Source organism: Gambusia affinis, linkage group LG03 (assembly GCF_019740435.1).
Source record: "Gambusia affinis linkage group LG03, SWU_Gaff_1.0, whole genome shotgun sequence".
NCBI lineage: Eukaryota > Metazoa > Chordata > Actinopteri > Cyprinodontiformes > Poeciliidae > Gambusia > Gambusia affinis.
The window spans coordinates 28,859,489-28,875,599 of NC_057870.1; the positions used below are offsets into that span (position 1 = coordinate 28,859,489).

General features: G+C 36.5%; 2 protein-coding genes across 2 annotated transcripts; both read right to left on the bottom strand.

Moving 5' to 3' along the window:
• Positions 1–7,615: 7,615 nt before the first annotated feature.
• zgc:112294 (transmembrane protein 17A) lies at positions 7,616–11,616 on the bottom strand. The gene is made up of 4 exons (XM_044111189.1): positions 11,217–11,616; positions 10,231–10,337; positions 9,134–9,247; positions 7,616–8,811 (listed from the first exon to the last, which is right to left on the bottom strand). Exons 1-4 carry the CDS (start codon positions 11,341–11,343, stop codon positions 8,503–8,505), a joined length of 657 nt encoding a protein of 218 aa, XP_043967124.1. The 5' UTR covers positions 11,344–11,616; the 3' UTR covers positions 7,616–8,502.
• A 115-nt stretch (positions 11,617–11,731) lies between these two features.
• Positions 11,732–13,293, bottom strand: selenoe (selenoprotein e). Its single transcript, XM_044111191.1, has 4 exons — positions 13,128–13,293; positions 12,726–12,802; positions 12,454–12,532; positions 11,732–12,062 (listed from the first exon to the last, which is right to left on the bottom strand). The coding sequence occupies exons 1-4, from the start codon at positions 13,233–13,235 to the stop codon at positions 11,919–11,921; spliced, it is 408 nt and encodes a 135-aa protein (XP_043967126.1). The 5' UTR covers positions 13,236–13,293; the 3' UTR covers positions 11,732–11,918.
• Between the last annotated feature and the right edge of the window lie 2,818 nt (positions 13,294–16,111).

Here is a 16,111-nt window from a genome sequence, read left to right on the forward strand (position 1 = left end):
GAGAGGCGGGATTCACCCTGGACAGGTTGCCAGTCTGTCACAGGGCAACACAGAAACAGACAGGACACACAACCCTGCACACACACACACACACACTCACTATTCATGTTCAAAGTCACGTTATCAAAATATCTCTTGACAGCAAAGAAAGAGTAAGTTAAGTAACACCAAAAATAACAAGGATCTTTAACTCAATACTTTCACCCAATATGGAATTAAAACAGATCAAGAAAATATGTTTTATAGTGATTGAAAAAAAATCACTTAGAAAACATTTAAAATACACTTTTTTTTCAGTGTCTTTATGTGCTAAATACAAAAACATACATTTATTTGTAATTAAATGTGATACAAATACATTTGCATGTATTTGTATTTAAATGTTATGTTTACATACATGACAAATGTAAAACCTGGATGCATTTGACATATTGCAAAAAACTACCTGGATTGATAGGCATATATTTTACCTTTTAAAGAATTCAGTGTTAAAGTGTCTTGAACACAATTTCTGCATAATACAAGTTTCTGTGTGCTAGAATTTTACCTAGGGTAGTTAGATTCTTTCCATGGTTTTCAAAGTTTTAATCTTCCCACTGAAAGATACTGAAGCACAAAACATTGGTGTTGTGCAACAAATTTGGCTAAAGGACATAAAATAATTATTTGTCCTTCAGAACATATTTGCAAAGCACATTGTTTACAGCTTTGATGGTAACACCTTTTGCTACAAGTTGTGAAATTTGTAGTGAAAACCTTTTCTAAAATACAACATCAGAAGATGGTAGATTTAAAGAGGCAGATCTTTTAATAACATGAACTACCATCATCAGCAGCAGCTTTATTAAAGACACAAATGAAAGATAATTTAAGAAAATTAGAATAATAAACTACATAAAACTACATTTCCTTTGTTGTAACACTGTGTTTAATAAAACATAAAGTTTAACTTTAGAAAGAAAATTGTGTTGTGATATTTAAGATAATTGTAATGTAGATATGACACATTTATTAGAAAGCATATTTTAAGAAATCCAGGATGCTTCATTAAGAAATAATTTTGTCTCTAGAAATCAATAGCATAAGCTTAAACACTTCAACAGGAGCTCAACAATATTATTAAACCAGTAAAATGAATAAATACAATACAAAGAAATAACATTTAAGAAATTTGTAGTCAAAAGATTTTCCAATATTTGATATCAAGCAGTATTACAACCAGAGAGCTTTGTTCTTCAGACTTTAACTGGGTAGAAGGGAAGGGGAGCTAAACAACACCCAACGCTCACCAACATGAGCCGATGCTCAAAGAGCTGGAGCTCTTTGTCTATAACGGATACATGTTTCACGTGGTTACACATGAAACCCTTTCTTGACTCAGAGATTTTATTTAAAAACACAGATTCAAGTTTGTTGGGATAGCTTTAGTGAGATCATCTTCTCATTAAAAACGTGTTTGATCATCTGAAACTCAACCAAAAAAACTAAAAAAACTAAAAAAAAACAGAGCATCTGTCAGGGGGAATACTTTTTTCATGGCACTGTACATGTATTTGAGTTCAGTCTGGGAAAGAAACCCACAGAAACAAAACCTTCTTCATACATGAAAAGGAGCTTTTGGCATATTTAGTAAAGGGCCCAAGTGCAGAGTCAGACTGTGGCAGGAACAGAGTTTAATAATAAATAACAAGGAGACTTACAGGGAATCTCAGAGGAAAAACTGGACATGGATCATGGAGGAATAATGAGAGGAAGCAGCAATGAACTAAGACAGCCAGTGAGCTTAAATACAGAGGAAAGGAAAGAAAATGACAAATTTCAAACAGGTGAGCTATTCAGTAGAATATGGAACAGCTGGGAATGTAAATAAAACAGGGAGACTGAGCAAAAGAACATAAAGGGAAAACTAAACTAGGCAAATGAAACTAACAACTAAGAGTGGGATTCAGTGACACCAGGATAAATCAAGATACACGGAGAACAGAATACAAGAAATAAGTAAGAACTCAACCTGGAAACAAATACTATGACAACACATTTCTACTATAATGAACAAGATATGGTCTGATATTTCTAAGATAAATAAGCACAAATGAAAACCAAAACACCAAAGGATCATAATCAGTTCTATAAAAATCATGTAACTATAACCCTACAAAACCACAGCAGGTAAATCAGTGGACTCTATAATATGAAATAATTTGGATTTGTTCCCCTCTAGGCAGAAGATTCCTCTGTTCTATTAAGTATAGCAGATTTAGCAGTGATGAAATTTTCATCTGCACCGTCGTGTTAATGCACATTTAAACTACCAGCAGAAGTGAATTGCCCTTCCATTCCTTCCTTACCAACATAATCAGATGCAAATTGAAAACATCCTGCTGTCGATATCAGTTCTGAGTTTCAATATTCCCTGATTCCCAGTGTAATCTTACATTCTCTACTGGCTGTGAAGCTAGAGACAGCACAAGTGGCTCAAGAATGAGATTTGAATGTCACGCCCCAATATTGATCTGAATTTGTAACTCGGCAAATATTCTGTCTTTCAAAGGTATTTTTGGTTACACTGAGTTGAATGGTTTGAGCAGCCAGGTAGTAGAAATGGCATCCAGTCGTAAAAGAAACAATAACAAGGAGAAGAAGTAAGAATGATGGAGTAATAATAACATCCTGGAGGTTATTTTAATTTCGCTGCTTATGGAAACAGGGTGTACAGTTTTGCTAAGACTGCAGGGATTGGTGTAGTGATGTGTAGATGTTTTTGTAATATATGCACATGTTTGTTTGGTTTGTCGGTTTTATTTTTACTCTTACTGCATGGGTGGGGGAAGATTTTTAAGGTGTTGATTTGTGTTCACTTTATGCTTCTTTCTCTCCTCAAAAGTGCTCTTTAGGATATGAGATACAGCTTAAATCTTTTCTATATTTTTATTAAACAGAAAAGCTGAATGTTAAATATGAATTTGTCTTAATGTGCATGAATGAATGAATCAGGGTTAAGTCTCCTTGAAGGGATCCTTCTGGTATTTTTATATGAAGCTGGATTTATTTCATTGTAATTATGAAAACCATGACTTCATTTCCTTGTTTTAATCCTTTAACAATTACAGTGTGTGTTTGTTACTTCCTGTCACACTTTATGAATGGATGCAAGCGACAATAGGGTTAGCCCTTCTTGTGTAACCATGTGGGATTAAGGAGACAGGAGCATTTCCAGCCGTCTTGGCAGCTGAGGCGATCCACCATGAAGGATTACTGAAACAAGCCATGAGGATGTCCCTGTGATGTCTCGGATATTGCTCTTCACCGGTGCTTAGTGCAGCCTCTACAGTCACATTTTGTGATTACCTCTGAGCTGTATCCAGACATAATTAACCTGATGAGAGGCTCGGTAAAGCCCAGCTGATTTTGAGCTGTGCTCATATGTTGGGAAACAGACAGAAAGTGTTAACAAGGCTTCAGCAAAAATTTGCAGATGCTCAAAAAGCACCAACAATTAATATTTTTTAAGAAGTTTGTGAGTTGTATCTATTCTTGAAGGAGATTCATCATTCTTCAAAGAGAAGCAGTTTGATTAAGGCAGATGAAGTGAGTTGATGCTAAAGATGTGACTGGAGTGTCGGGTTTCTATTCATTTTCCTCTTCCATCAGAAGATTGATAATCCTCTTCTCCTGCTTCAAAAAAGAAATGATGTTGGATGTAGAGAAAGCTGAATGGGTGAACACAAAATCCTCTCTGGAGTGTAAGATGAAAGCAGGATGAAGGAGAACACAGATTATTTGCTTTCTGAACAAAAATCACAATAGGAATGTACAGTTTCTTTCCATCATCGCTTATTTTGTCCTCATATAATATTAGCTTCAACTAAGAACTATATTGAAATGCTGAATTTTTTAAATAAGTCAATTATGAGGTAAAAAGGTTTCATTTTTCCCAGTTACATCCTGATTTACCCCTTGTCTCTCTGTTTTCTATGTATTTTTACCATAAAAATCTGGCTACTCTCATTTTTTTTCCCACCAGAGGGGCTTCCATTCATTCCCCGGACCAACCACTGTCACATTACCACCAGGTTTCCTCAGATTTTTTTTTTCTCATTTAAACCCCAACTCTTTAAATCCCTGTGGATAATGGAAGTGCATGTTTCTCTAAGCTTTCCTCCACTTCCAGGCTAAAGTAGTTAATACATGTTTCCTGTAAAGCTCAGCCTCTTTCACCTTGTCAGTACACAATTTGTGTTAAACACTTCATTTGGGTGTGAAAGACTTTAGCGTTTCGCATAGCTTACCATCTCTGAGTGCTAAGTGTAGCTGTATTGCATTGAATTGATAAATCAATATAAATCATATGCTACATTTAAAATAAAGTGTAATCCTTTGTCAGCTTTGTCAAGTTGTTTGGTCTATGTGATGTACTGATATTACATTTTGTTTTGTTTTCATTGCTGAATTTCCACATTGCTTTGTAATTTACCTCCATAATCTGTTTCAGTTGGTTTGCCTTTTGTGTTCCTCCCTCTTTCACCTGTTATACCTACTAGTTAATTTGTATTTCTATTAATACTCATTGAATCTGTTTATACAGTTTTGTCTCCTGGTTACATTTTGTGCCATGTCATCTGTGAAATTTTGCCAGATCAGCAACCTTTGTTTCTGAAAATCTGTTAGGTCCTTCCATCCTCCTGTCTCTTACCAGTAGCCATAGTTTTAGGTGCTTGTGCACTGGGAGAGCTAATAATTTTGTTAAATCAAATCCCTTATATTTACCCAAAACACAATTAGAAATCCAACATTAGACTGTAAAATTGTTTCGTTTTTTTATATATGTGGCTTGGTTATTCAAAAAAAAAAAAACAACAAATAAATAAAATTATTTCCTATCAAATTTGTTTTTCTGAATGCATAAAAAAATCTCACCTGAAATACTTCCTGAGTCCTGTTTGACCTCATCTCATTACTAGATCTGCAGCTGTTGCCCAGCTGTATCCTTCCCTCTGGCCTGCTGACATATTTCTGATGAAATTTCTCAGAGCTGCTGCCAGTTTTACTCCCCCTCCTACCTTCTCTATCATCTAATCAGACTCTTTCCTATCACTGTGGGGTTGATTATTAAATCACTAATGTCTCCCGCCTTCTCAAGAAGGCATTTCAAACTGCTTCGGGTTAAACCTGTCACTGGTTTATTTCTAAATTAACTTTAAGTTTGTAAGAAAGCTGCAGCTCCCCACCAGCGCCAAAGAAGGTGGAAAGAAAAATATTTTGGAATAAAAAATCAAATTCAGCTTCCAACAAATTCATTCCACTCAAATGTAATTGCTGAAGGGATCAGAGGTTTTCTCATTTATTCAAATGAAGGTGCTTGTGATTAGCACAGGAAGCTTCTTTATTCCTAGTCTAGGAATAAAGACTATTAGTGCATCACTCTCTACTTTATTTCTGCCCTGAATTAAAATACTGAGGCACCAGTTGCTGCACATTTAAATGTGCCTTTTTATTTTCAACTGAAACACACCAAAACCACCACATATAAATAAACATCTTAACATCCCATTTTAAATGCACTTCACAATAGAATGATGCCAACTGTGGATGCATCTGTGAGCTCAGTACAGACAACAGCAAAATTGACAGGAGTACTGAAGAATGTACACATTTCACTGTAGGTGAATACGGAAAATAAAACAATAACAAAGAACCAGAGAAAATGCAGTTGGTATTTGTTGCCTTGCAGCAAAAGAGTACTGGAATGAAATCCCACCCTGATGTCTTATGTTCTCACTATACATATGTGGGCGTTCTCTAGGTATTTTAGCTTAGAAAACATGGTTGTTTGGTCAATTGGTAACTCTAAAATGAATCTGTGTGTGAATGTGTATTTGTGTGCATAGTTATTTGTCACCCTGTCCTCTCCACCAATGATCACTAGACATAGGCACTAGGCTGCCTACAACTTTGCAAGGACAAATACGACATCCATGGTTTAAAACTTTGTTTTCATGAAGTTGAATCTACTGTACAAACATACACTCTATTTTTGGGGCATACTGAAAATCTGGTTTTCACACATTGTTTTAATGACAACTACATATGGCAAAAAATATGAAAACATTTCCAGACATCCAAAAATTATTTATAAAACAGAATAATTCAAAATTTTCTGGAAGAAAATAAGAATGGAAATGAAAATGAGAACGAAATAAGCAATTTCACCTTGGGGATAAATAAACGCTATTCTATTCTATTCTATTCTATTCTAAGACCTTTCTTGGAAATTTGTTGTTCCTAAAAGAGTTTTAAAACGTCCCTGTTTGAACAACATTTATGGCCATTTTAAACTAACATATGCATGTCTATGAATCTATAGAAGTTAATACTAACATAAAATACTTCTGTATTTTTGAAGGTAACCAGAATTGCCATCTCTGTATTGTCTTTAAGCACAAAATTAACCTGTGCATTACAAAATTAACAACAACATAAAGAACAATCAGTTATATTATGTTTCCATTATTCACATAGTTGCTTGGTTTCTTTATCTCCCTGCACAAAATACAGCTAGATGGTCCATTACCAGAATTGGTTTCTTACTTTGTAAAGGTCACACAAATGAAATTCAGATTAGATACTGACATCAGGATATAGTTTTTGGATATTTGAAATGGTTTCTTGTTAAATGGGAAATAAACACGTTTGAACCTTTTCAGGTGGCTTATGAAATTGAAACATAAAGAAAACAAGATTTTCAACCTCACTTCTTTATGTGATTAAACCTTTTGAATAAAGCACTTATAAATAAAGTATTCAGTTTCAGCTTTGTGTTCACTGTTTTTCCTCTCAATTTCAATGTGTGAACGGTCCAACAACCACTGCAGCTGGTTGCTCCCTGAATGTGAAGTAGTGCAGAAAAAAAGCATGTTATTTCACAAAAACTGTGCATCTCAAATAACCGACATATTGAAAATTAGTGCACCGCTCTCTACTTTATTTCTGCCCTGAATTAAAATACTGAGGCACCAGTTGCTGCTGGTCAGCGACTTGGAAAACCAGCAAAACACATACAACCTTCTGTCTTCAAATGAGAGGATAAAATTGGCCATGATGACAAGACATTCAATTGATTTCTGTGTATAATCATCCTGGAGTTATTAATCATCTAGTAATACATTATGTTCAGCTGTAGACAGGGCTAACCTTTCTTGCTCTGCCAGAGGCTTCCCTGATCCGAACATGTGCAGCATGACAATCTGTCCTCACTGGACTTTGCAGCACTGTCAGAGGCGTCACCTCTTTTGATCTCTGACTGCCACTCTGTGGTCGTAAATATTTAACACCACTTCTGTCGTTTCCCACACTAGCTACAATAAATTTTATGCCTGCATCTCGTGTATCAAAATTTAATGTTCAGATGTAGGTATAATAGAAATTTCCCCACTGTAGGACAAAAAATTAATTTCTAAAACGGTCAAGGTCACATTTATTGCACTCCTGCTGAATATGTGTGAAAGGTGTCAACATGAATACATGATTTAATTTAGAAAAAGAAGAAAAACAAGTGTTTCATTGTTAAGTTTGAACTTGACTACATTTATTCAGTTACAAAACAAGGTCAGGTTAATTTGTCATGGTTTAAAAGCTTTACCTTTAATTTCATTAGATTTCAAATTAGAAAAAAAAATCACAAGACCACAGGGGGAAACAGGATGTCCTCAATTAATTAATACAAATTTCAAGATGCTTTGATCAACTTCAGTTCAAACTTCAAAAGTTAAAGTATGAAATAAAAAAAATACTCCTGCTACTTAAAAGTTTCTATAATTAAAGTTCTGCCAATAAATATGGCACAACTGTACAGAAAACACTTTTGGTTAGAAAAGCCAGAGCAGGTTGCTTTGAACTCTTGTCTAAGGAGCAAGACAAAAATTAGATCTGCCTCTGCAAAAAAATCAGGTTCTGGCAAATTTTCATCCTGTGTCATTCATCAAGATTAAAGAAAATAACCTTTGTCTGAAGAAAGCCTTGTTGTTTGATCATGTTTTCCATTTCACCTTAAAAGCCAAGTCAGGTTTTGACAGTTTGACATCGTATCAGCCTTTGTCATTTTCACTGGTGCTGAAACTATGCTTTCCATCTATTTAAGCACACTGTTATTTTACATCTTATGGATCATATTGTACATTACAGTGGCTTAAAATGCTGCAGAACAATCCACTCATAATAATCCTAACAATCTGTGGGATACAATAAAAACAAGTCAATCATTAAATTGCTAAGTTGAATTGAATGATTCAATGCTCTTAAGTTTACATACAAAACTTAAGAGCAAAGCATTTACAAATAGCAACTAAGCCTATTTTTATTGTTTTAGCTACTAACTCTGAAATTGTCATTTTGTTATCAAACTCATTTCATGGGCAAGTATGCTACCATTGTAATAAAAAAAAAAAAATCCCAGTGGATGTTTTATTAAAACCAAAGTCATGTAAGAAAGACTGTTGCCTGTCTTTAATGAGTGGGTGAAACTGGAAGCACACTGCGGTTATAGGGAAGCCCGTAGATGGGACTCATCTCTGCATGCCGCAAGCTCTCCACCTTGCCAAATTGCCGCAGGTGGAAGAGAAGGGTGAGCTTTCGGGTCATTGTCCTCAGCGCCAAGAAGGAAGCCAGGATTTGGGCGAGCAGGAAAATAAGATAGATGGAGTGGACGGCTCTCTCCAGAGGCAGAATGATAACGCCTTCATCTGTGATGAAGAACAGCAGCACGGGCAGCTGGAACGTGAAAGACAGGAGCCAGAAGGCTGCCAGGGCTGGCACCTGATGACAGGGAGGAAAGAAACAGAGTCTGGTGCATAAGAGTGAAAGACCGAGCAGTGAAATATGAAGTGCCTCCGTTACATCTCTGAGAACATCCATTGATGAATCAATATCTTACAAAGTCCAGTTTGCAATTTCTTGCAAGCCATGTAGAGAACACAAAAACATGTAGAAAGTCTTCAACTCAAATTTAGAGATTAAGATTTGGATTAAATTATTTTAAAGGGGGAATGAACAGTTTTGCAGGCAACAATAAATGTTGAGACATACTGTCACATGAGAACTTTTCTTGTGGTTCAGTAAGAATGTGTTTCTGAGTTACCTTTTCATTAAGGTTGCCAAGGTAGCCCAGGTAGAGTCGGATCACTTCAATCACTGTGACAAGGACCAACCCAGTTATGAGCAGAGCCTGGTAGTATCCAGGAAGATAGAAATACTGGAAACAGAGAAGAAATGTTATGAGAATATTTTGGATTACAAGAACCCAATACATTAAAACCTGTCTCTGTATCTTCTGAGTGGTCCCTTTGTTTTGTTTAATATGCATACAAAATAAGTATTATTTTCACTGGACCAAAATCTTAAACTTTGGCTTCTTATTATATTACATACAAAACTTAAGAGCAAAGCATTTACTAATAGCAACTAAGCCTATTTTTATTGTTTTAACTACATACTTTAGTATTTTTTTTGGTAGAAATGGTTTGTAACCTACTGCTCTGGCACAATAAATGTGGCTCTTTCATTCCCTCACCCTCACTCTTAATAACTTCATATTTCAGTATATTTACAGTATATTCTTTTTTAACATTATTTTTTAAATAAATCTTAACAACAATGGCTTTATAACAGCTATTTAACTACCAAATAAACACATAGTATTATGAAGACTCTAGAAAACATAACCAAACTATAAAAGGTTGATAAAGTTTTTGCGGTTTAAGGTAAATTTTATTGAGTAAAGGTGAGGACCAGAGTCACCATATGAAAATACATTTTTAGGGGAAACCACTAGGTGGTGCCACAATTAAAGCCTGTTATTTGAAATCAGAATAATATGACATTTTTCATATTTGGAAGTTTATGATTTTACATTTTTTATTTTTTTTGTGTATTATTTACTTAATTTGACAAATACTATGTCTTTGTATCTTTCTACCTATTTGTAACCTGTGTAAAGCCCGTTGTGTCACTTGTTTGTAAGATATGTTTGATTGACTTAATGTGACTTATTAACAGTTTCTAGGATTTTTGATGATGTCACCTAATAGGTCTACAACTTAAAGTGCAATTCTATTTATACAGAGTGAAACATTACATACAAGTATGGTTGGTAAAAATAATTTCAAAACTTGTTTCCATTTAATGCAGTTGTTTTGAGACATTTTTAAGATTTATAGTGATTTTCCAAATACTTACTTTCACTTCCAACATGAACACAGCAGAAAACCACCAACAAGGAAAGTAAAAGAGGTTGAAGTACAAGAGCATTTGAAGGGGAAGGTGAGAAACCAACTCGTTGACCACTGGAAAAAAAATAATAAAAATAGATATTTTGACATAAAAGACGTTTGAAGGGAAATGCATATGGAATAATCTGTTTGCAATCCTAACTCAAAGAGGAGTAATATGTAAGTTTTGCAACATAAAAATATCCAAATCTCATGTAACTACAAGAAATTTTAAAACATATAAAGAAGGTGAATTTTTATGTTTTGTTTTGAGCGAATATGAAAATACAAGAAAATACAAGAATGTGTTGTTGCTACACATGACATTTGTTACAATGAGTTTTATTAAATATACTTTAATCTCTCACAAAAAAACATTAAACTGTACATTCATATAGATTATATTTTACCAAGGAAGATGCTGGTAACTTTTATTGGCTATGCTATTCGTGAATGCTTAAAGAAGTATAACCTCAAGTTCATGAGATAAAACAACACAAGTGACTCTGCATGCTCATGTGCATATGGTGATTCAAATAAAGAAACAGTATATTTGTTTACTTTTAATAATCTGAAAGTCATTCTTTAGCTAGATATAATGATATCCCGAATATAAGAAATCTCTTCAGTAACATGTTTATTTAAGCATAATTTATTATTTAAATAAACATAAATTATTTAAAGGAGGTTTGGTTCTTCTGCAGTTTAAATATTGGATAAAAATACCTGAACTTGTTTAGCTTGGTGCTATGTGGGATAGCACCAAGCTACTCCTGTATTTTTTTGTGAACATTCAAGATATGAACTGCTCTAGTCGTCCTGCCTTTTATCAAACAGGAACTCCTAAACTTGGCAGTTGCAGAGTGGTGTTTGTTATGTTATAAACAGCAGTTATAAACAGTATTTATTTGCCAGGCTGATGTAAAAAGCACAGGTGCAGTGTGTTGAACGAACCAGATGCATCCTCCTGGTCCCTGCTGAAGTCACTGTCCGCTGTCCTGTTGTTTGTGAACACAGAGCCTCCCATGTAGGCAAGACCCATCTGCAGGTTCTCCGGTACAGGCGAGTAAAACACAGGCATGGTGGCTCAAACCTTTGGTCATGGCAGAACTAACAATCCAAACACTTCAATTGTGGCGTCTGTGTCTGGGTCTGTAGCTAATTCCTGTTGTCCTCAATTCTATAAATGCACAGTAGAGATTGTAATGGCTACACAGAGACAGACAGTCCAATGCTACTGCTAATCAGATTATCAAGAGGGAGGCGGGCTGAGGATTAGTCGGAAACATTGACATTATACTTTGTCTGTTAGTGGGTATTTTTCATGAGTAAATCTGTTTATATGCTTTGGGGATAAATTGGTATTTGAGTTCCACTGAGTTCACATAGGGACAGCAGTGATAACACTGGCAATTTACCCTGTTTTGTTCCTGGCCATTTGGTACAATGAAACAGATAAAAATCGAAACTAATTTTTGTCATTTTTATTTAAGTGTGTAAACAAACAGTAAGCCTTTAGTATGCCTAACACTCTCCATACTGCATCCAACCAGCAAGTCTTCAGAATGGGGCCTGGCTGTAACAGTCTTGCCTTTTAGCCCCACTCATCATTAATGCGGCTGGGTTGCAGATGCACAGCGTGGCCACATGGGGTCATCACAGCTCGTCCCTTGGTGCATGCAGGGGGAAGTTCTGGAACTCCTCTGGCACTTTTTCCCCTTTCTGGGACCTCTTATAGAAACCAAGAGACTCTAACAGGCTGCTGATCTCATCTGCCTTCATGTTCTTCACAGGGACAGTCTGATGTTTCAGGAAATAGACAGAAGGAGCAAAAGCAAGGACACATCAGCATCACACAGTAAAGGGTTTAGTTGGAACTCTGCCAGTTAAATACTGGAAATCATATTGAAACACATTCATGTTTTGAAAGAAATTAGCAGGTAATACACAGTAAAAGGTTTGTATATTCATAAATCAAAGTGGAGAATCTTTATCAGCAGTCATTGGGTGAGAGCCAGGATGCAGCCTGCACAGATCGCCAGTCCATCACACAGCAATAAACTGTGAAAGGAAACAGAAGTACCCAGACAGAACCCACACATGCACAGGTAGAATATGCAAACTCCAGGCATAAAAAACCCAGGGTTTAGTCAGGGACCTCCGAGATGTGCCCCTGAAACGCAAATCTTACCTTTACAACCTCATCTTTCTCATTGTAAAATATCAGACGGGGCTTCTTCTCCTCTGATGAGTCATACTCTAAGTTATGGCTGTATGGCAGAAAACAGATCAGGGAAAACAACAGGTAGGCAACACATCTATCTGTTTCAGTTTACTCAAGCTGGTAAGACTGGGAGCATAATACGTTTGGGAAGCTCACATATCTGGGACAGGATTTAGCCAACAGCTTGAAGCCATGTCTCAGCAAGAAAATGTAGAAATGTGACAGAAGCAGAAGGATACTATAAAGCCAATCGCTCCATGAGGAAGTGATGGAGCTCAGGCATTTTCTTTATGGCTCATCCAACCACACTGGGTGCCTGCAAAATTGACAACAGACAGTTGTTCAAACTGGTGCATGTGTGTGCGTGTGCATGCGACTGTTTCATTGTGTGAACATTGCTCTTAAATCTCAACAGAAAACAACTCCATGAACCTGCAGCTCATTCTTTGTTGTACTTACCCTTCTTGTTTGTTTTGCTTACATTCCTAATGTGATTTGTAAATGCAGACATATTTGTTTTAATTTAACACATTCTCAGCAAGATATTTTGCAAAATCTTTTGTTGAAACTTTTTGTTGAAAAATAAATCTAGGTGATTTTTCAAAGTTATCTGTGTGTTCTATTTTTTTAGTCCCACTCACCATCAGTTTAGCTCTGGCTATGACAAGCCTTTCTTCAGCTGCCGTCTTGTTGCTGCTTTCTAATGCTCCAGCAGCAAGTCCAAAAGTGAGCACCAACAAGGCCCACATGCTAAAGATCAGCTTGTGTCTCTAAATCCTTCTGCTATGGTTATAACCAGCAACATGTAACTTTTGAATTCTGCTGGCCAGGTTTTCAAGATGGATGAGTCCATCAGAAACTCATATGGGGTAGTTCAGCTCACCTGAGTTGAACTATTGTTGTTCTTCCAGTTTTACTGATATAAATTTGCACATAAACGGAGAACACAATAACAGATGTAGCCACCTGGTTCACATAGACGTAGTCATATTGCCAAAGTCTTGGTTATGTGTCTGTTTTGATTTATTTAGTGTCCCTGATTTTAAGGAATAGTCTCCTCCACATCAGGAGGATTCCAAAAAAATCCACAGAACATCTTTACCGCTATCACTTTTTCCCATACAGTACACACTCCAGGAGATATGGCCCCTGGGAGCCAGCCAGATGCTCATGTTCACTGACAACTAAAGTTCAGTCTTTGGTAATTGACTCGATTCCAACAGAAAAATTGTGCAATTTGTTCATTTAAAACTAAAGCATATGTTTGATTTGTAACATCACAATCTAATTTAAACTTTGTGAGCTTTACATGTTGCATATTTTTTTCTTAAAAATGCAAAGCCAAAGTGTTTGGCTTTACTTGCATTCAAATAACTGAAGGAAATTTAGTAAATATTTAAGTCGACAAGTTAGATTATTCCTCATGGAAATTCACAATTTCACAGAGATTTTTTTCCAGCATTTTATCCCACACTGTTTGCATATTTACTAACTTAGACCCTGGAGGCCTTCACAGGGTCTACTTGTGATGAAACACTCACCATGTGTTATTTTCTTTGAAGGGGCCTCTTAAAATGATTAAAATTAAAGTGGAAGTTTATTAGATTTATCTATTCTAAACTAAAAGTAGGAATTTTTATGGCAATTTAGAGCTTGTTTGTAGCTGTTAGTTATCTTAGAATTTTTACATTTTGTTCAAAAGGTTATTGAAATGCATATAATTTTTCTTGGTGAATTGCAGAGGAAAAGCAGGCTTGTTTCACTTTCTTCCAAACTACCTCTCAGTCATGCAGCTCAAGATGGTTAAATCTTGCTTTAGTTAATCTGTGGATAGAGGTAAGTAACAGAAGTTTAATATAAAGCTAGGTCTTAAGTGGTCAAAAAACCTAAAATGGTGCCAGCTTTTTGAAATGTTGTCTCTTTCAGTCTACTGAATGCAGTAGGAGTGAGTCACAATATCTATTTAGAACCTTTCTAAGTTTAGAATGGGAACCTGGTCATAGTTCAGCTGCTGGAGTTTGTATCCACTGTTTGGTACTATATTAGTTAGCCCTGTTTTAGAATGGCATGTAGCTTGGGAAGGTGAGTTCAGCCGGGAATCATTTGTGCTGGATAAACTTTCTTCACTTGCCTACAGAAAGTGCTGGATTCGAAGATAGAACAGCACCACGAATTATGGCTGCAGAGAAAGAGGCTTTCAGCAAAAGACACTGGGGTCTGCCATAAGAAACAAGAGTCAACACAAAATAGATGGCCAAAAAATACTGGCAGGCAAAGGGTGCATGTGACTCTATAATTAAGTAGCTGGAGCAATGTATAGACCGTCTGTGCTGAGGATAGACCTGAGGTAGCACATAAAAACTGTAAAACATACCCAAGATCGGTTGAGAACTATAAATACAAGATCCTGAGGGAATTTTAGATCCAGGCACAGGAGATAGTTATACAAGTGGACCTGAGGGTGTAGACAAAGCAGTGTGCCATATTGCTATATGTTGGAATGCCATGGAATAGCAAGAAAAATAAACATTAGAAGCAAGCACTTATGTTGCTTGACTCTCCTCAAATAGAAAAGTTGTGGAGAGTCAAGGCCTTGGTGGTGCCAGTGGTTGTAGGTGCACAAGGAAACCTGAAATAAAAGATTTTAGCATCGACTTTTAAGACCTCACTTGGGAAGAGTGCAGTCCTTTGAACAGCTAAGGTATGACAGACAAAAAAAACAAAAAACTACCAAGCCACTGATACAGAACTTAGGCCTGAAGTGGAACCACACAGGTGAATAGTGTGAGGAGGAAGTAAACATATTTATTGATAGAAAGGTACTATTGTCTGTGACAGACTGGCGACCTGTCCAGGGTGAACCCCGCCTCTCGCACGGAACGTTAGCTGAGGATAGGCACCAGCAACCCTCCCGACCCCATTAGGGACAAAGGGTGTATAGACAATGGATGGATGGATGGGTACTATTGTTCTTAAAGGAAATAATCTGATTCATAACAGTACCTTTAGTACTGAGAGTGGCTAATCTGTGTAACATGTGTAACATGTAGGGTTCATGTCAATGGACCTTACCTCAGGGGCCGCTTTTCATTGGCTGATGCCCATTCCATGTGTTAGCGTGGATACCACGTGCATGGCCATCTCACAAACACAGCATAATGGCAGTACTGATACAACTCACCCAAACACTGGTACTGTTACATCTTTCTCCTGACTTTTTCTTCTTTACTATCGCTGCCACACTGCTGAAGTTGCATGATAACCAATGTTTGACTCCATTGTGCTCTGCGCATGAAGTCAGGCCTTGTGACAGTGCTGCATATTTGCAGTGTATAAACACCCTGAATGTGGAAAAAAAGCTTCTCCTCACCAAGTTTATTCAGTCATTTCATGTTGCGAGAAAAGCGAATTCATTAGGTCACCACAAGAGGGTGGTAACAGCTGTCTGTGAGCTTACTGGCAGTCTGGCGGGTAAAAATGTTCTTCCAATTTCTAGCCACAGACAGTTATGTTTCCAACAAAAATAAACATTCGTGCCTGGGATCCTGAAGCAAAACCATCTTGTTATCTCCATCTTTTCCAGACACAGAACTGTGCAGCTTAGAGTTCTGCACCCTGCATTCAA